General features: G+C 36.4%; 1 protein-coding gene across 1 annotated transcript in view; it reads left to right on the top strand.

Annotated features, from left to right (window-relative positions):
• The window catches only part of UHRF2 (ubiquitin like with PHD and ring finger domains 2), a 72,894-nt gene that overhangs the window by 3,625 nt on the left and 47,611 nt on the right, over positions 1 to 21,658 (top strand). Inside the window, exons 2-3 of the mRNA XM_027549314.1 lie at positions 3,285 to 3,518; positions 12,694 to 12,953. Coding sequence (XP_027405115.1) covers positions 3,285 to 3,518; positions 12,694 to 12,953 — 494 coding nt within the window. The remainder of the gene's footprint in view (positions 1 to 3,284; positions 3,519 to 12,693; positions 12,954 to 21,658) is intronic.

The raw sequence follows: 21,658 nt of genomic DNA, 5'->3' as shown, positions 1-21,658 counted from the left end.
GAAAGTTTTCTTTTGCCCCTGTACTCAGTTTTCACGTGCAGTACAAAGTAAAAGTGTTTGCCTACTTGAAGGAGCAGGGGTGGGGGAGTGGGGTTGGGGGTGGGGGTGTGGGTGTAGGTGTGTGTGTTCTGTAGTATATATGCTGTGAAAGATAGATGAAAGTTAGTAATGGTCTCCACCTGCAGCCCTTATCAGTAGCCTCTTGGGAATGACTTCTCTGCCTTCTGAGCCACTGCCATTTGGTGTTTGCTTCCTAGTTTTCCCTTGCATCACAGTTGTAATTCTTACTGTTACCTATAATTTCTTCAACCCATTCAAAGAAAAAAAAAATAGGACTATCCCTGCCTCTCTAATATTATAAGTTCTTCAGCCACATCTTGTGGAATGGCAGTTCTCAAACATATTCTACAATGAGACATTCATTAGTTAAATGCCTGAAACTCATAAGTGTAAGTTTCAAATTACCAATCTGTTTCTCCCCTACTCAGCATAGTTTAAGTGCAGGTAATTTTCAGTCTATACTTTTGTTAAATTTGGGAGGACTTTAGTACTTTTATTATTCAGTTGGCTGCATGGCTCCTGGAGAAGGGAATGGCTACCCACTCCAGTATTCTTGCATGGAGAATCCCATGGACAGAGGAGCCTAGTGGGCTACAGTCCATGGGGTGCTGAAGAATCAGACGTGACTAAGTGACTTTCACTTTCAGAATCTTAGTTCCCCAATCAGGGAGTGTACTGCCCTCCGCAGTAGAGTCCTACAACTGGACCACCAGGGAATTCTTGGTACTTTTAAAGTAACAAATCATTCCAACAGTCTTCACAACTCTGCACAATAGCAAAACTCTGTGGAACTTGCTGTGCAGTGGATGGATAATCACTGTTTCAGAAAAACTTCTGAGAGTGCCTATGAATTAGGAAAGGACTCATCATCATCTGGGTAAAAGTGGCTATTCTAGCTAGCATAACTGATTGAGGAACAGTGGTTACAGGTTACTCATATGGGCCTGATTTCTATTTTATGCCTTCATATGGGTATCTTCATTTGGGGGAATGTCCTATTAGTTAATTTTCATGTTCTGTGCTGTTAGGTTTTTTTTTTTTTTTGATGAGGTGGGGATGCTGTTGGAGACAGGCAAAATGAAGGTGTGAACATGTAGTTTTTTGCTTATTGAGGTTTTCCCAGTAGTTGAGGATTAGGAGTTCTTGTTTTTCTAATCAGATAAGCCATGTTAACATCCTATCCTGATAAGGGCTTATCTGCTTACTGACTTGGGAGATTCCTTAGACTTATTTGAAAGAAGCATGTTAGTCTGTTAGATAATATCTCGTTTAATTCCACTATTGGGAACTTTTAATTTCTCAATCCCTTGTTCTGTTTAACAGTTGGGAACACCTGTGATGTGTTCAGTTCAGTTGCTCAGTCGTGTCTGACTCTTTGAGAGCCCATGCACTACTGCACACCAGGTTTCCCTGTCCGTCACCAACTCTCAGAGTCTGCTCAAACTCATGTGCATCGAGTCAGTGATGCCATGCAACCATCTCCCATCCAACCATCTCATCTTCTGTTGTCCCCTTCTCCTCCTGCCTTCAATCTTTCCCAGCATCAGGGTCTTTCCATTGAGTCGGTTCTTTGCATCAGGTGGCCAAAGTATTGGAGTTTCTGCTTCAGCATCAGTCCTTCCCATGAATATTCAGGACTAATTTCCTTTAGGATTGACTGCTTTGATCTCTTTGCAGTCCTGTAATGTGTAGGATTGTTCTAAGTATGTTTTGGATTGCTTGAATTAAAGGTACTTATTTAATACACTAGTAAGTTTGTCATTCAAAGACAGATTTTTATTCTTGTCTCTTTGGTTGACTTCTCACATATGGCCTTATTGTGTTAGAGCTGTGGATGGTGACAGAGATTACATACAAAGGGGAAAATGACTAGGGATTAAATTGGTTGTGTTTCCTGGGAAATGATAGTTCTGAGCTTTAAGGAGTTTAGTGAAATGGCCAACTAAATTGTATAAAGAAACAGAATGGAGACTTAGTTTCCTAGGGCTTCCATAACAAAGTATCAAACCCTAGGTGGCTTAAGAGATATATTTTGTCCCACAGTTCTGTTAGCTGTACGCCCCAAGTCAACTTGTCAGCAGGGCCATGCTATCCTCTAGGGGAGAATCCTTTCTTGCTTCCTTCAAACAACTTCTTGATGTTTTGATAGCAGTCCTTGGTGTGCTTGGCTTGTAGATACATCATTCCAGTCATGTTACTGTTTTCTCCACATGTTTGTCCAAATTTCAACTTCTTATAAGGACACTAATCATAATGGATTAGGGTCCACCCTTATCTAGTTTTAACTTGATGACCTCTGTTAAGATCCTATTTCCAGATAAATATGTTCACATTCTGAGTTACTTGGGATTAGAACTTCAACATATTTGGGAGGAGTGAGAGTGGGAATGGTGGATGCAATTCAGTCCTTTATAGAAACCTTGCCAAAATATGGATAAGTTACAAAATATTTCACTAGTCATCCTGGAATACTTTGTATAATTCAACTTGATCACCTTTACAGAAAACTTTGAGCAAGTTGTAGTAGCATGAATAAGCATTGTTACCATTCATGCTTAAATTTTTTTCTACTTAGTTTTTAAAGTTACTGCTTCAGAGAGAAAATTGTTAACTAAATGTCTTTATGAACACAAAGTTATAAAACAATTCACTTTGAAAATTCACCTTTTGTTTCTTGTAGTGGATTCATTAAAATACATGGAACTTGTTGAAGATGAGTTTTTCTGCCTAGATGATATCACAGCAGCAGTGATAATATTTGGTTTCAGTGGCTGTCTGTTTTCCCTATAGTTGACATAGAATGATTCCTAAACATTTATTGAGGTTCTGAGAAGATGCTTCCCACGTGGCGCAGTAGTAAAGAATTCACCTGCCAATGCAGGAGACACAGGAGATGAGGGTTCAATCCCTGGGTTGGGAATATCCCCTGGAATAGGAAATGGCAATCCATTCCAGTATTCTTGCCTGGAAAATTCCGTGGACAGAGGGGCCTGGCAGGCTACAGTCCATGGCGTCTCAAAGAATCGGACGTGACTGAGTGCACACACAGGCAAACTGAGAAGATGCTGACATCAGAGGCCATAGGAATGGCTTCAAGATCACTAAATTGTAATGTTGGGAATTTATATTAATAATTTGACTAGGGCATTTGGGTAACTAAGGATGTAAAAAGACCGAGTTTTGAGAGAAGCATTTTAATCTTTTTCTGTCCTTTTTTTTTCCAGTTGGAAAATGGATATACTTTATTTGACTATGATGTTGGACTTAATGATATAATTCAGCTACTAGTTCGCCCAGACCCTGACCTTCCTAGCACATCAAAACAGACTGATACACAGGCCAAACCCTATTCTAATAGTCCACCTAAAGTAAAGAAAACCCCAAGGGTGGGACCTTCCAGTCAGCCGTCTACATCAACTCGTGATTTTCTTATTGATCCTGGCATTGGACTATATAAGGTATGTTGTCTTCCTCAGACTTCTTGTTAATTGTGAGAATATAGATGTATTCTCTTCAGGATGTTGTGGATAAGTAAACATTGATTGCCATTTGAAAGTAAAGATTTGAGTTGTTAATATTTTAACTTTTTTTTTTTTAACTTTTTTAAAAGTAATATTGAAAAAACAGTGAAAGTTGTGTAGACAAACTATACTGAGTGGTTCAGAGCATAAAAGCAAACACCTGTGTAATTCCATGAAGGTTACGTAATTGCTTTCTGAAGCCTCTTGTATGCCCCTACCAGAGTACATCTTACTCTCTCCCCCTCAGAAGTAAACTACATGTTCTGACATCCATGATCATTCCATTTTTCTTTAGTGTTACTAGTTATTTATCTCTAAACAACATTTTGTATTGCCTGTATTTGAAATTTGTCACATGTGGCTATATTTTTTCACTGTTTGTATTATTCCATTTTATTAATATACCATAATACATTTATCTAACCCATGATGAATAGATATTTGGGTTGTTTCCAGTTTTAGCTGTTATACACAGTGCTGTTTTGAGCCAACTATGTGTATCCTGGTATACATGTTCAAGAATTTCTTTAGGAATTTTTACCTAGAAATAAAAATACTGGTGGAATTTCAGTGGAAACCACATCTGTAGACCACCTTGAGGAATTGACATTTTTACAGTGTTGAGTCCCTCATTATTGAAATGATAGATGTCTCCATTAATTTAGATCTTTGACATCTTTCTCCATTACTTTCCTCTTTACATACCTTTGATTTATTTCTAGTAGCTTTGTTTTTGATGCTATTATAAATGGTTACCTTTTAAAATTAGTTTGTTTGCTATATAGAAATGTGATTGATTTATTGACCTTTGTTATCTAGCAACTTCTTCAAATTCTAGTAAATTTTGTAGAAATAATTAACACTTTTGCTTCATCTTTAGCCTTATATTTTTTCATAATTCTTAATGGTTGAGGTAAACTGGGACCCAAACTTAATTTTTCAGAGCTTTTTCAAGGCTAAAAATTAAAGGTTGGTAGACAAAATGAATTACTTAAGAAATGCAAATCAAGATCTATGAAAAAATGCAAACAGATCCACAAAAAAGGAAAAAATCAAAACTGGTGAAGAGGTGTATCAAAGCACCTGGCCTGGCTACACTACACTGAATTGCTTTAAACCCATAAAAAATAATAATGATATCTAAATTGAGCCACAAGATTTTAAAAAAAGGAAAGCTTTCATTTGTTCTATAAATTTAGTATAACACTGATACTGAAAACATGATTATAAAAGCACATTAGTATCACTACATACTGATGTAAAATCTAAGTTATAGTTTGCAAATAAAGTAATAACTATATATTAGAGGAACATACGTTGATCAAGTGTGGTTTGTCAGGAAGTGGGATAGTTTATTGTTAGGAAACATTTTAATATAATTCATCATATTAATATAACCAAAGAAAACAAATGATCTAATCTGTTTTCTGCATCTAAATAAAAATTTGAATTTATTTCTGACTTAAAAAAAAATCCTTGGTAAGAGGAACAGATGGAATAGATGAATATTTTAAACTATACCCAGCATCATGCTTAATGGTGGGGAAAAGCCACAAACATTCCCATTAAAGGTAGAACCAGACAAAGAAGCCTGTTAATGCTATTGTTTAACATCTTTCTAGAAGTTCTAGATAATACAGATAAGCAAAAAACAAAATATTGTAAATCCTGGAGAAGGCAATTAATACTTAGGAATACCTGGTAAGCTGAGAAAATACATAAGAGCATTATGAGCCATCAGCAAAGTGGCTGTTTAAATATCAATGGCTTTCCTTACTATGGTCATTTAGTAAAAGAAAAAAAATTATAGTAACAAAGCAAAAGTCTGGGAATAAACTGACATGATACATACAAAACATATAAATTAGTGCTTTCATATAATGTTCTCAGTTCAGATCAAATTATTAATATTGAAAGTGCACTTGGCAAATTGTCTGTTTCACTCACTGGTTTCATCCCTCTTTCATTTACCAAAACTTTCTACTTGATAATTTTTCACATTATTTTAAAAATAAAGTTGTTACTTTAGAACAGTTTTAGATTTACAGCATAGTTGGGAAGATACTGCAGAGTTCCCATATATCCTACACCCAGTTTGCCCTGTTAACATCTTACATTAGTGTGGCATATTTTTACAATTAATGAACCATATCTCCTTAGCATTTATCTAATGTCTTTTATGTTCCAGAATCCCATCTAGGTTACCACATTACATTTACATTAGTTTATACTAAATAGTCATCTCCTTAGGCTCCTCTTGGCTGTGGCAGTTTCTCAGACTTTGTTTTTGATTACTTTGACAATTTTGAGGTGTATTGGTCAGGTAGTTGTAAAATGCAACATTAGAATATGTTTTCTTCATTGTTAGACTGAATTTAAATACTTGGGGAGGAAGAACACAGAGATAAAGTGCTATTTTCAATGCTCAGAGGTAAAGTGCTATTTTCAATGACATGTCTAGGGCATTGTACTGTTAACGTTCTATTTTGTAATTATTTAAGTTTTAAATGAATAGTAACTTACCATTGTGAACCTTAATCACCTGGCTAAGATGGTGTTTGTCACGTTTCTTCACTGTCAAGTTATTCTCCCTCATCCCCTTTTGCATACTGTATTCTTTGAGATTAAGTGACTATATATATGTAGCCCACTCTTAACACATTATTGCTGCTGCTGCTAAGTCGCTTCAGTCGTGTCCGACTGTATGCGACCCCATGGACAGCAGTCCACCAGGCCCCTCTGTCCGCAGAATTCTCTAGGCAGGAATACTGGAGTGGGTTGCCGTTTCCTTCTCCGTAACACATTATTGACTGGGGGATTTTTGCAGCAACTAAGGCCTGTGACCGGCAATTTGTTATGCAAGTGAATATTGAAACATCTCTGCTGTGGTCAGTAACGTTCAGGTAAAAAAATGTATTCTGCATCTGTGTTTAGTAAGTTGTTACGGAATGGAGAGTTAAGAATCCTCCATATTTAAGGTCAGATTATCTACAAAAGTTATTAGGAATTCTTTTACATGGGAGACTTGCCCCTTCTTCATTTTTTTGGTCATATATTTACACTAGTATGGATATTTTTTCTCCTTTGTCCTTTCCATATGCCCCCATTTGGGGTTTCTTTGATCTTTGTTTTGTTAAAACGTTTCTTTCTGGCACTAGAAGGTGCTGCAGGCTCATCTTGTGTGTTTTCTGCCCCAGTCCTGCAGTCAACCATTTCTCTAAGGAGCCTTAGTTCTTTAATTGGAGAATGATATTGGAAGCTAATACCTAGGCTTTAGATATGCTCCTTGCTTCTGGCATATCCTTGTTTATAGGATCCTCAGTGGAGAAGGCAATGGCACCCCACCCCAGTACTCTTGCCTGAAAAATCCCATGGACAGAGGAGCCTGGTAGGCTGCAATCCATGGGGTTGCTAAGAGTCGGACATGACTGAGTGACTTCACTTTCACTTTTCACTTTGATGCGTTGGAGAAGGAAATGGCAACCCACTCCAGTGTTCTTGGCTGGAGAATCCCAGGGACAAGGGAGCCTGGTGGGCTGCCATCTATGGGGTCGCACAGAGTTGGACATGACCAAAGTGACTTAGCAGCAGCCTCTGACAGCAAGGAAATACATGTATGTATGTGCAAAACTTCTGTATATCCCAGAGAAGGCAATGGGACGCCACTCCAGTACTCTTGCCTGGAAAATCCCATGGATGGAGGAGCCTGGTAGGCTGCAGTCCATGGGGTCGCTAAGAGTTGGACACGACTGAGCAACTTCACTTTCACTTTTCACTTTCATGCATTGGAGAAGGAAATGGCAACCCACTCCAATGTACTTGCCTGGAGAATCCCAGGGATGGTGGAGCCTGATGGGCTGCCGTCTATGGGGTCTCAGAGTCAGTTGGACACGACTGAAGCACATATCTATAAATATTTATGTAACCATCTTTGTATATATTAGGCTTACATTATTACATTTTAACTTTTTATAATGTAACTGTTTGGAAGCTGCTACTTTTGACCAGGTTTGTTTTGGGCCATATAAGTATAAATGTGTTTTCATAGGAGGACCAGCTTATATATCTGCAGGTCTGAGATTAATCAAAGTTAAACTGTTATGGTCAATTTAAATTCTCTATTTAGCACACTTCTCAATACCCAACTGTGTCCCTTCCCGCAATCTAATTTAGAAGAGCATCATGAGAAACTACTTCTCTTAGCAGATTTTTGCATTTTATTTTCAGTGTTAGCACTTTGCTGTCAACTATTCCTCATACTTGCTTTTTTTTTTTAAACATCTCTTATATTTCATATTAATACATAGCATAGATGTTAAGGACTTGAGCTTTCAACTTTCATCAGACTTGGTTTCATATTTCAACTCGGCCATCTTCTGAGTTGGACAAATTTGGCAAGTAAGTACATTGTCTCCCTTTCCTCATTTAGAAATACACTTGGAATCTGGCATGTAAACTCTCAAAAGGCTAGTTATTTGTAAAGTAATATTTAGTCAAAGTTTAGTCAAAGCCACATTTAACCTTCCTTGTTAGTTAAAGAGTGCCAGTACAGATTTACTTGGTTTTTTGGATGAAGCTCAGTAATTGTTATAGGAATTTGAAATTTTGACTAGGGACTTTCATATAGAAGGAATTATTTCTGGATAATTCATTCACTGAATATTAAGATATTAGTATGTATTTGTACTAGGTGCTAGAAATGATGGGTAAACAGATGATATTGCCATTGCATGGAATTCATGGAATCATACTAGATATTAACTTCTTTTTGGGCTAGCCTGAAAATGCTTAGAGGCTGCTACTTTTGATTTGTTTGCTTTGAATTTTGTCTGTTTTCCTTAGAGCAAGTCTCTGAATAGTAAGTATATAAAAATTTCATTGTTGTGTCTGAATTATTTAAAATTTGGGAAATTTTTTTTTCTCTTTTCATAAATTCTACCTATGTAATTTTTGGTTTATAAAGATTTTGCTTTATGGATGCGCAAACAGATTTAGGGGCTTTCCCTTTTGCCTAAAAATATTTTTGGACCTCACGATTAGCAGGCACAAAAAGTATATTAAATATTTTCAGGTAAGCATACATAAAACAGACTATAACATTTAAACCTTAAGATGCAATTTTAATTTGAAGTTATTACCTAATAGCAGTCTTGTTTTGCCTTATTTAGTAACTTTGAGCAGTATTTGGTCAGTTGTAGCTATCTTTTCATGTGTAGTAAGAAACTAGTTATCGCTATCATGTTTGGAGAACCTTTGGAAAATAGTGCAGAGGGCAGGGGTCCAATTATTCCCCTTGTACAACACGTTGAATTGCTGACTCTAGGAAGTAGTTTATTTTCCGAAACCAGGTGGACTACTGATGCCTAAATTGGTGTTCTGGTTTTTCTGGAAGCTTTGTATGACTCATATCAGGTCTCGCTGTTGAAATGACTCATTCTGGCTTAAATAATGACTGTTTAGCTTGCTGATAGTAAGCTTTTGGGGTTTACCTAAGTGTGTGGCACTGTTAAACATTTTTATATGTCTGTGCTCATTGTAGCAAATAAAGGAAAAGGAAAGTTATCAATAATTACTAAGTAAACATCATGGATTTCTTAGTATTTCCTGTCTTTTGTCCAAAGTACTATGCTGCTTTTTAAAATCTTTTTGGTCATGAAATGTAATAGACAATACAAATATGAGTAGAACTTAACAACCTATTACAAAGTCATTGTCCATAAATACCACTCAAATTAAGCAATAGATAATAGTACCCCAGAAACTTCTCATGTATCCTCTCTTGATTAAACTACCCCCTCCCTAGTTACCACTACTACCCAAACTTCTATGGTAATCATTTCTTTGCTTTTTATTAACTTTATCCTATTATTACCGTTAAACAGCCTGATAATAACTTTTAACCTATGTCTACATCCCTATTTTTTCTCCATCTGAACTTTATGTAAATAAATAGAACCATATTGTGTTTTGATTTGTAACTCTGAAGAAACATGATATAAAGAGGAATCCTGTTCAGAGTTTGAGAAGCCTTTATTAGCTCCCAGTCCTAGCTGTATTAGAGAAGGAAATGGCAACCCACTCCGGGATTCTTGCCTTGAAAACCCCACGGACATAGGGGCCTGGCAGGCTATAGTCCATGGGGTCACAAAGAGTCGAACACGACCGAAGCAACTTCACTTCACTTCACTTCTAGCTGTATATCTCCTGAGGGCAAGTGTTTTTCACTTCTGAGCCTAATTAAGAAATAAGAATGACTTTGTATTGTAATTTTTAAAGGAGACAATGTATATAGCATTAAGTGGATAATGTATTTCCTAAGCATGGTATAATAAGACTAAACTATGAGCTTTAATAAGTCTTAACATTGAACATATATTGATAATTAGTGGAAGGAGAGTTTTTTCATTTGTTGCTACTGTATGCTTGCTAAGTTAGCACATTATACAAATTGTCACCTAATCTCAATACACTGCAAAGTATGTTACTTTGTAAAAGAAGCTGAGGCTGGAACAGGTTAAGGAATTTGTTTAAGGTTACATTTAGTAGGTGATAAGCAAGGACTTAAACCTAGGTTTATGTGCAGAGCTTGTGTGTTTTCCACAGAACATACAAAACTAGCTAGCTATGGTAAATCCTCAAGTATTTGCTGTTGGCGCTATTTTATTTTTTAATGATTTTTCCTTTCCTCTCATGTGTGGAGCTTTTGTTTGGGGTGTTTTTTTAAATCAAATACTTCGATATGAAAGACTCTTTTCTAAATGTGGCTATCTGTATATCTCAAAGATAATACAAGTTTGGTTCCAAATAATTGCAAAAAAGAGAATACCTCACTAAAGCAGGTAACACAGGTTTTTGGTTTTCCAGTACATATGAAAATTACATTTACACTATTCTGTAGTCTGTTAAGTGTATAATAGCATAATTTCTTTAAAAAATGTGCATACCTTAATGTAAAAATGCTTTATCGCTAAAAAAAATAGTCATCATCTGAGCCTTCAGTAAGTCATGATCTTTTTGCAGGTAGAGGATCTTGTGTCCATGTTAATGGCTGCTGACTGATTAGGGTGGTCATGGCTGTGGCAGTTTCTTAAATAAGACAACAATGAAGTTTGGCCACATTAATTGACTCTTCCTCTCACAAACAAGTTTTCTGTAGCATGCAAGGCTTTGAATAGCATTGTACCCACTTCTTTCAAAATTGGAGTTAACCCCCTCAAACCCTGCCACTGCTTTATCAACTGAGTTTATATAGTATTCTAAATCCTTTGTCATTTCAACAGTCTTCACCACATCTTTACCAGGAATAGATTCCATCTCAAGATACCACTTTCTTTGCTCATTAATAAGGAGCAACTCCTTATCTATTTGCTTCACTGTGGGATTACAGCAGTTCACCTACATCCTCAGTATCCATTTGTAGAACTAATTCTAGTTCTCTTGTTGTTTCCATCACATCTGCAGTTACTTCCTCTACTAAAGTCCTGAACTCCTCCAAGTTCATCCATGAGAGTTGGAATAAACTTTTCCTAAATCCTGTTAATGTTGATATATTGGCCTCTTCCCATAAATTGCAAATGTCCTTAACGGCATCTAGAATGGTCAGTCCTTCCCAGAAGGTTTTCAGTTAACTTTGCTGATGCTGAGATCCATAGGAGGAATCACTATGGTAGCTATATCCTTACATAATGTATAGCAATGTGCAGTAGCAAGAACATAAGCTTTAAGGTTAAGGTGTCTTCAGATCCTAGTTTTGCATTTTATTAACTTCCATTTGGAGCAAGTTAACTTGTCAGAGCTTTTGTTTCCTTATTCTGTAAAATACAATTTATTAATTATTAAGATTGTTAAACCTAACTGAACTAGCCTTGCATAATATCTAGTATATAGGTATTAACTTCTACTATATACTCACCCCCACCCCACCCTATATGATACCTTAAAGTGGTCTTAGACTCAGAAAGAGCTAGGCTTGATTGGGTGATGATCTTGTATTAGTCTGGAGAAGGCAATGGCACCCCACTCCAGTACTCTTGCCTGGAAAATCCCATGGGTGGAGGAGCTTGGTAGGCTGCAGTCCGTGGGGTCACTGGGAGTCAGGCATGACTGAGCGACTTGACTTTCACTTTTCACTTTCCTGCATTGGAGAGGGAAATGGCAACCCACTCCAGTGTTCTTGCCTGGAAAATCCCAGGGACGGCGGAGCCTGGTGGGCTGCCGTCTATGGGGTCGCACAGAGTCGGACACGACCGAAGCGACTTAGCAGCAGCAGCAGCTTGTATTAGTCATGTCATTTTTTTCTTTTTAAAGACTTAAAAGTTGAAGGGACTTCTTTAGACCAATTCCTTCAGCTTTTTGACGACATAGTTTTTTTAAAAACCAGCTTCTTTAGGTAAATCTAAATTTCTCTGATGTACCTGTTTTACTGACACCTTGTTTTATACATTTTGTTAGATTGTATGATTTAGTTCTGGAACATCCGCTAGAGTTGACTACATATATTTTGCATCTTTATAGCTCTGTTCTCTTTATATTTGTCCTTTGAGGTAGTAAATAATGCATTTGCTAGTGAATTACTTTTGGTGAAACGTAACCCCATTTTGTATAGGTAGGTTCATTAAATACTTTTCTTTGTACATGTGCACAAGTCCCTCTTTTATTTTTGGCTTAATACACTGTTTTCCGGTTGGTCTGACTGTAAGTTATCCAAAGGATTCTAAAGAAATTAATAGAGCAAATTAGTTTCACAATCACAATACTCTAAAGTTCTGGCTTTTTGTTAGTGACATTCTTAATGAATAACATGCCAGGATGACGCTTCGGTACACAAGAATTATATTTTAAAAGTCTAATATAGATAAGGATAAGGAATAGTAAAAGAAAATACCTATTTCACTGAAGAATATTGGGAGGAAAGTTAATTTTCATATTAGTAAATAACAGATTTGACAGTATAATCCAAAAGAATAGTTTTGTTCTAATCTTTGAAATTACTTTAAACTTTTGTATCTGCAAATATTAACCGTGATAACTCTCAAAATAACTTGAGTTATATTAAGGTTTTTGAAGCAATAGATGAAGTTACGCTTCATTAACTAATTTTAAACTTTTTTAGGTAAATGAATTGGTGGATGCCAGAGATGTCGCCCTTGGTGCTTGGTTTGAAGCACGTATACATAGTGTTACTAGAGCTTCTGATGGACACTCACGTGGCAAAACTCCACTGAAGAATGGCAGTTCTTGTAAAAGGACTAATGGAAATGTAAATCATAATTCCAAAGAGAACACAAAAAAATTGGACAATGTACCCTCTACATCTAATTCAGATTCTGTTGCTGCTGATGAAGACGTTATTTATCATATCGAGTATGATGAGTAAGTGCTCATGATATTGAGGACTTCATTCATATTTTTGTTTGCAGAAGCAAAATCTCCCATTTCAAGATTGTTTTCAAATAAGTCTTTCTGAAGAGATCATCTAGGAGTCATGTTTGGTCTAGTACCGTTTGTTTTTCTTTCTGATCAGTGGTTATAATATAATAAGAGCTCCTTAACATTCAGCGTTTGGCTTATAAGTAGTTTGTGTTTGGTATCCTAATACCTGGCTTAATTTAATATGTAAGGTTTTCTGTCTGGTCCTCTGGTATGTTAGGGCTTTTGCTATGCATTTTAAGAATATTTTAGAAAATATATAATAACATGGGATGTTATTTAGAATGGAGTTGAAATATTTTCTGAAAGCTATTGCTGAGTTAATTCACATAAAATTTATACATATAAAGGATACAATTCACTGTCTTTAATATAGTCACAGGATTGAGCATTATCGCAAACTAATCTTAGAACACTTTTATTTTCCCTCCAAAAAACTGTATAAGCAGCAATTACTTCCCAATCTCCCTCTCCCAACCAAAGGTATTTAAATGTTCATGTGAAAGCAGTATGAAGAACTTGCTTTGAGGGCCTAGACTCTAACACTGAATTATCATCTTCCTTACCTATTTTTAAAATCCTACTATAAAATTTACCATGGTGAAAGATTTAGTATTTATTCAACACTACATAAACTTTTAAGTCTTCACTCAAGTGACATCTTCATATATGTAGAAAATATGCAACCAAATCTTTTATCAAGTGTGAGTTCAAGATTCTAAAACAGTTGTAATTTTTCTTACAAAAATGGTATAAAAGACTTTGGTGTTGACACATGTTTCCAGGATACCTGGAAAGGGCTTAAAAGTAGATCCCTTTTATCTTTTCTGATACTTCTTATGGCTCTGACTAAGTTGCCAACATGGCTTATTTCAAATGGGCCATCATACTGTTTTTTTTTTTTTTTTTTTACCATAGTAGATGATAATAGAACCGACAGTTTAAATGAGTATTAAAATGTAGGATTGGCAAGGACTTGAAATATTGGTAAATCAAGGCTGGGATAGGAAGGGAATGGAGTTGGTAGGTTAACAGTAACCAGTCTCTGGGTTTATGAGTACCATGACAAAGAGGCAAGATACCGCATTAGTGGGGGACTTCAGCTATCTGTGTATCTGTTGTCAACAAGTAGAGTTCTTGATTTGTTTTGAGTGTTTATTTCTTAGAGAAAAGAACTCAGAAACCAGCTACTTGGGACCTGATTCTGGCCCATAAAGGAGTTGTTATTTGGCCAAAAATTAATAATTGTATAAATGGCACAGTGTGGAAATAGGGTGAGTTTTAAACACTAAGTGAACTAAGGCTTACTAAATTTTTACAGGTTTAGGGGCTCTTAGTTGGTTTTGGAATAAGACTTTCCAAGCGATAGGCCTGAGTTTGGTATAATGTTAAAGGATAAATCATAGTGTCTTTGCATTTATTTGACTATTTATTTATTTGGTTGCACCAGGTTGGCATGTGGGGGTCTAGTTCCCTGACCAGAGATGAAACCTGGGCCCACTGTCTTGGTAGCGTAAGCCACTGGACAGTCCCTGGCTATTTTTTAATGTAGGAGAAATTTATTTTGACTAGAGTGAATGTTAGTAAAAGGAAGTGTAAACCCAGAATGCATGAGAAGACTAAAATTATCTGTTCAAAATAATTTCACAGGATGGAATTATTTCAGTATTGACAAGGAAAACAGTATCTGAACTTTCTTTGAGAAATAAAGTGTTAGAAGCTTAGTGGTAAATATCACTTACATCTTCAAAAAGAACAAAGGACTATATGAAATAAAGTATGAAAATAGATGAGTTTCTGGATAAGAGTCCCAAATAACAAAAGGCTGGTGTAAGCACCTAGAAAGACCCATGACCTCATATGGATGTGATGACAAATCTTGTTAAAATTTCGTTCGTCATGGTTATCAGAAAAGTTAAAAACTATAGTCGTTTATGTTAATTTCAATAACTTATTAAACAAGTTCTTACTTTCTTGGATGGAGGATGCATTGACAAGAGATGGGCATATATGGCTTAGCAATAGTAATACAGATTGTTAATGAGTAGTAAGCTCCAACTTAGTCAGCAGAATGTAGCTGTCAAATAGTTACACTGTAGGGTGTTTGATTAGAAACAAGATACCTAGAATAAGACTGGTGTTCCTGTTATACTGGGCTGATTATTCTCTACTTGGATATCTTTAGAACTCAAAATGTAAAATGTAAAGCCATCATGAAGAATAGCTGAAAGAACTAAGTATTTAGCTTGAAAAGACTGGGATCAGGATACCTTTCATATTTTAAAAGCTCTGGGAGGAAGTTCTGTACAATGCACAAAGTAGGTTTCAGGATACCCTGGGCTTCCCAGGTGGTGCAGTGGTAAAGAATCTGCCTGCCAGTGCAAGAGACGTGAGAGACATGGGTTCAGTCCCTGGGTCGAGAAGATTCCCTGGAGGAGGAAATGGCAATCCACTCCAGTATTCTTGCCTGGAAAACTCATGGATAGAAGAGCCTGGTGGGCTGCAGTCCATGGGGTCACAGAGAGTTGGACACGACTGAGCATGCACACAGTGCACTTTAGGATAACAAACTTCCTACCAGCCAGATCTCTAAAGATAGAGAATGATCTGCCCTGAGAAGCAGACAAAGATAAGCATTGACCAGCTTCAATCTTAGATGGGGGATTACTAAATATGTACATTGCAAACGAATAATCCAGTCATTCTAACTTTAATTTTCACTTTCAAAACAGTATTTGTCAGACAATTTTTTTGTACTTAAACTTGATAAATTCTAAGTACATATAGGCTGCATTTATGCTTCTCATCTAGTACTATCATTTATCAGTGAATTAATTCATTTTTCTCATAGAATAAGTTGAAAGTAATCTGCTTGATTATTTCCAAACTCTGAGTGCAACAGTGCATTTTGAACAACTTGTCATTTAGCCTTAGCAGAGGGATATGGTACTTGGGACCAAGGAACCTGTCAGAGGAATTCTTTGGGAGTAAGTTTAAAATGGTGGTGTTGAGAAGTTAGTTTTATGGTGACCTACTGGTTCTAACATATTAACCAGATCAGAGTTTAAAACAATTTTTAATCTATGAGAAGTGACAGACATTACAGAATTATGATATAAGGTCCACGGTTTCACCAGTCTAGCCCCAAAAGCCAGATCTAGTAGTTAACATTGTTATAGAATCTAAATGAAATCATTTGTTTCCTAATCTTACTTCATTTTTCCTCAAAATTATAGCTACAAATATTCTTAGTTCATAAAAAGCAGGTTATAATAGATTTATTTGAACTGTTTTAAGGTTTAAGAAAGTTTTACTGTTTGTAAGAGTCCCTTTTCTATAGATTCTTCAATGAACATAGACTGAATTTAGAGCTTCTTACTACAAATAATGTAAAGCAAGATCATGGAGTTAACATCAGAGTGCCTGATTCAAAAAACTTATTTGTGTGTGTGTGTGTGTGTGTGTTTTAATGATTGTTGTTCTGACTCATCTAGCATAACCCTTGTCTGAGCAAGGGTTTTGTATTTCTAGAGTTAAACCAACCCATTAAGTACTTTGGGAGAAAGAGTTGGCAGTATAAATATTAAATCTAGACTTTAGAGATTTAGATCCAAAGGATTCTTAAATCTTTTGTAAAGTTTTTAAAATTCTTAAAAGCAGCTATGTTAAGACAAATCACACAGCATTCAATTTGCCCATTTAAGTGTAAAATTCAATTTTTTTTTTTAGTATATTAACAGGATTGTACAACAGTCACCACAATCTAATATAGAACATTTTCATCTTCCAAAAACCTCATACCCATTAGCAGTCACTCTCCATTCGCCTACTCCTGCCCCCGCCTCCACCGGCCCTTTTCTCAACCCCTCTCAGCCACAGGCAATCAGGACTCTTCTGACTCTGGATGTGTGTATTTTGGACATTGCATATAAATGGACCCCTCTAATATGTGGTCTTTTGTGACTGGCTTTTTTTACTTAGTAAAAGTAAAAAGGTTCATCCATGTTGGAGCTTGTGTATCAGTACTTTATTCCTTTTTATTGCCAAATAATTTATTGCCAAACCACAGTTTACTTATCCATTTATCAGTTTATGGGCACTGGTGTTTTCTACTTTTTGCTGCTATGAACCTTCATGTACTATTTTTTGTGGGGGCATTTTAATTTTGGGGTATGTATGTGGCAGAGGGATTGCTGGGCTGTATGGCAGTTATGTTTTACCTTGGGAAGAAGTGCCAGATTTATTTCCAGATGGCTGCACCATTTTATATTCCCATGAGTTATGTATGGAAGTTCCATTTTCTCCATATCCTCACCAAAAGCTCAACCACTTCTCGATTAGAGCCATCCTGTAGTGTTGGAGTATAACTGTATTATACTATATGTATATATTTATATATATTTGCATGTTGTGTGTATATATATGTCATTTTATAGTATTGTAGGTATAATTGACCTACAACACTGTATCAGCTACAGGTGTTGAATAGTGATTCAGTATTTTTATACAAAGTGTGTTTGTTGGAGAAGGACTGTGCCTGATCGAAACTTTTTTCCCTAGTATATTTTGGCAGAAAATAAAAGGAAAGTAATACAGGAAATTAAAAATGCATGAAGTCGTTATGGTCAAAGAAAGAGAACATGAAAAACTTCCTTTATTTCCTAGTAATATTGTGCTGTATATTTCCATAGCTTTCTAAAAGTTGTGTTTATTCCCATTAGTTACTCTCTGTAGTTATTGAAGGTTTAAAATTTTTAAGGGTCCTAAAGACTTAAATTCACAAAGCTATAACTGCAGTCTTGTGAGAGTAGAGATCCCAAAGCTATTGTGATGAAGAGCTGTGACCTTGACTGATGTGGAAGTAGATGAAAAGGGGCAGTCAGTTCCTTAGCATTTCTAGTAGTTTAATATGTCTATAGTGTAGCTTACAGGTACTTACATTAAGTCTTTTTTAAATTTAGGTTTACTTAATTACACTAACTCTTATGTACCAGACTCTGAGCTAACTTCTTACTTGAATGTTCATATAATCTTTAACATAACTATAATGTTACGTTAACTCCCATATGAAGAGACCAAGACTTATGTAACTTGCCAGAGGTCACATATGTTAAATGGTCTAACTCCAGAGCTTAAGCGTTAACCAATATGCATTATTGCCACTGTTCCTAAACATGGTATATGTAATTGGTAGTAGCCTACGTGACTTCAAAGTTCAAACATTCTGTATGACCTAAAAACTGGCTTTCGACTCTGCCAGGGTTTTAAAGCAGATAGCACTCACAACTTTGAGTTCAATCCTGGGTATATAAGCAACTGAGGGCACACTACTGAGTTTGATCTATACTCATCACTTGGCTGCTCTATCAACAGATAAAGGCTTAAGTCCTTACCCTGCTTTTGTATTAAGAAACATCTGTTCCTTGTGGATTTGGTTTAGATTCATTTTAATTAGGCTAGGGGTTCTCAACCCTACTTCCATGTTAGTTGTCTAAGAAGCTTTAAAAATATCAATCCCTAGGACCTACTCCCAGAACTTCCTGTATGATTGATCTTTGGGACTTCCAAGCATCGGTGTCTAAAAAGTTCCTCTGGGATTCTAATATGTAGCCATAGTGAGAACTATGGGCTTAGAACAGTGGTTCTCAAAGTGTAGACCTGGCTGGGAATGTCAGCATTATACTTGATAGAAATCCAATTCCTTATACTTACTCCAGATATAATAAGTTGACCTCTGTAGGTGGCCCTACAGTCTGGGTTTTAATATGTCCTCTGGGTGGTTCATATGTATACTCAAATTTAAGAACCACTCACTCATTGCCTTTTGTCCAGCCTTATCAGTTGCTATCACACACCTGCCTCTAAAGACCAATATGAGGGAAAGGGTTTGATATGACAATTTAAATATAGTAAATAAAGACTGGAGATGATATACTATACCTGAGGGACCTGAGTGTTCATCTTTTAGTACCTATATAGGTGGCATATGGCTTGTTGATTTTTCCATTTTTGTTTTTATGTAGATAAAATTGTTAAGTCTTTTTTCTATTAATAGAAGAATTGTATTTCATTCAAGCTGAATGATCTATATCATTTAAATGAGGGCCCATATTCCACTATGCAGTCTTTGTGCCAGCTTGGCTAACATAGGGAAGCAATGTCCATAACAAGTTTGTGGAGAATTTATCTTTTATGGTATATTGGTAATTTTTGTTTGTTTGTTTATTCTTTATATATATATGTATATATTTTTTTAACTGAAGGATAATTGCTTTACAGAATTTTGTTGTCTTCTGTCAAACCTCAACATGAATCAGCCGTAGGTACACATATATCCCGGAGAAGGCAATGGCAACCCACTCCAGTACTCTTGCCTGGAAAATCCCATGGACGGAGAGGCCTGGTAGGCTGCAGTCCATGGGGTCGCTAGGAGTCGGACACGACTGAGCGACTTCACTTTCACTTTTCACTTTCATGCACTGGAGAAGGAAATGGCAGCCCACTCCAGTGTTCTTGCCTGGAGAATCCCAGGGACAAGGGAGCCTGGTGGGCTGCCATCTATGGGGTCGCACAGAGTCGGATACGACTGAAGCGACTTAGCAGCAGCAGCATACATATATCTCCTTCCTTTTGAACCTCCCTCCCATCTCCCTCTCCATCCCACCCCTCTAGGTTGATACAGAGGCCCTGTTTGAAGTTTCCTGAGCCATACAGCAAACTTCCCTTGGCTCTCTATTTTACATATGGTAATGTAAGTTTTCATGTTACTCTCTCCATACATCTCACCCTCTCCTCCCCTCTCCCCATGTTTGTAAGTCTATTCTCTGTCTGTTTCTCCACTGGTAATTTTTTTTAGCCAGTCAATGTTTTGAGTTTTGTGACAATTTTAGTATGTTAACATCATTCACATACTGTTTCTTTTGACTTGAAAATTTCTCTGAATTCCCCAAACTTGCACTTCCTCTTAAGAACTCAACCCAGATCATATAAAAGGAACATGGTAGTAGTATTTGCAGAATTAGCTCCAGAATGACTGTTTAAAAGTATGCTTTATTTCTTCTCTCTGTTCCATCAGCCATTAAGTATTGGTAAATTCTGGAGTGGGGGATAACACTCTATATAGTAGTTGAATATTTGCTCTGAGATCTAGTCCTGGCTTTCCTTTTGAATTACACTCTAAAATGCATCTGTGGTTTTAAGACAAGCTTCCTGAATTTGGCTTCATGTTGAATTAGATCTCAGAATCTTCCCACATACATGCTTTCCTGCTTGTACATCCTTATAACATGTACCTTAATAGGTCATTTGAAAAGGTGAATTTGGGAATACTAGTCATGTTAGTGGCTTTTTAAAATTGCTTTGTTAAATTTAGTGGTTTAATTTAGAGATCTTGGTTTATAAATTGGAGCTAATTTCTATAAAGAGAAATGTAAGTTAGAAACCTCTAGTAGTTTGAACAAGGAAGTATATATCTAAAGAGGGAAAATGTTTATGAAAGTTACTTTATTTCTATATCTTAATAACTGTCAATGGCTAGGCAAAGTTGAAATCTTGAAACATGAATAAGTGTTAAGAGTTTTCATAATGATGTGAAAATTACCATATAAGCTTTCATGTTCCATAGTGTTCACATTTAGAATAGAAATGTCAGTTTACCTTGGAAACAAACTTCTTATTTTGAATTTTTAGTAAATTATTCTGAAGTACCCTTTTAAAAGTATAGTTCAATAATTCTCTTTTTAATACAATGATATGTGCCAGGCACTCCAGAAGTACTTTACCTGGATTATTTCATGTAATCCTTGTTAAACAGTCGATGGAGTAGATACTTTTCTAAGTGTAAAGAAGGAATAACTGAGATTTAGAGAAGTTATCTAACATACCCAGTATTGAATAGTTGATAGGAGGTAGATCGAGATTTGGAAAAGCACATACTTAGAACCATACTACCAGACTACCTCTCACTTTGAGAGAAGCCTGCTTATAAAATATTTTAATATATAAATAAATATATATAATATTATAAAGCAGTTCCTGCTAAGTCACTTCAGTCGTGTCCAACTCTGTGCGATCCCATAGACGGCAGCCCAGCAGGCTCCCCCATCCCTGGGATTCTCCAGGCAAGAACACTGGAGTGGGTTGCCATTTCCTTCTCCAGTGCATGAAAGTGAAAAGTGAAAGTGAAGTCACTCAGTCGTGTCCAACCCTCAGCGACCCCATGGACTGCAGCCTTCCAGGCTCCTCTGTCCATAGGATTTTCCAGGCAAGAGTACTGGAGTGGGGTGCCATTGCCTTTACATATTTTTAAATTTTCTGTCAGTCTCTCCAGTTATACTTTTACAGAACAGAAACCTTAAATCAATAAACAAATACCTGTGTGCTTTCTTTTTCTCTGTAAGGAAAAATGGATTATTAAACTGCTGTTTTTAACACAGTGTCAAGGCTCAACCCATGGGAATGAGATCAGATGGAACTGTTAAAGCATCACTTAGGACTTGGAGGGTAACTTATGCTGGGCTACAATTAAAAGCCCATCTGGTGAATGTCTTAGAATAATGTTGTCATTGCCACCAGCAGTCTTTTTAAGATTTTTTTTTTTTGAGTTATTCTGAGCCTGTGGTGCATGCTTTTGAGTAGCCTTAATTATG

This window comes from Bos indicus x Bos taurus, chromosome 8, assembly GCF_003369695.1.
Source record: "Bos indicus x Bos taurus breed Angus x Brahman F1 hybrid chromosome 8, Bos_hybrid_MaternalHap_v2.0, whole genome shotgun sequence".
In the NCBI taxonomy this organism is placed as follows: Eukaryota; Metazoa; Chordata; class Mammalia; order Artiodactyla; family Bovidae; genus Bos; species Bos indicus x Bos taurus.
This window is presented reverse-complemented; position numbering and strand designations above follow the sequence as displayed.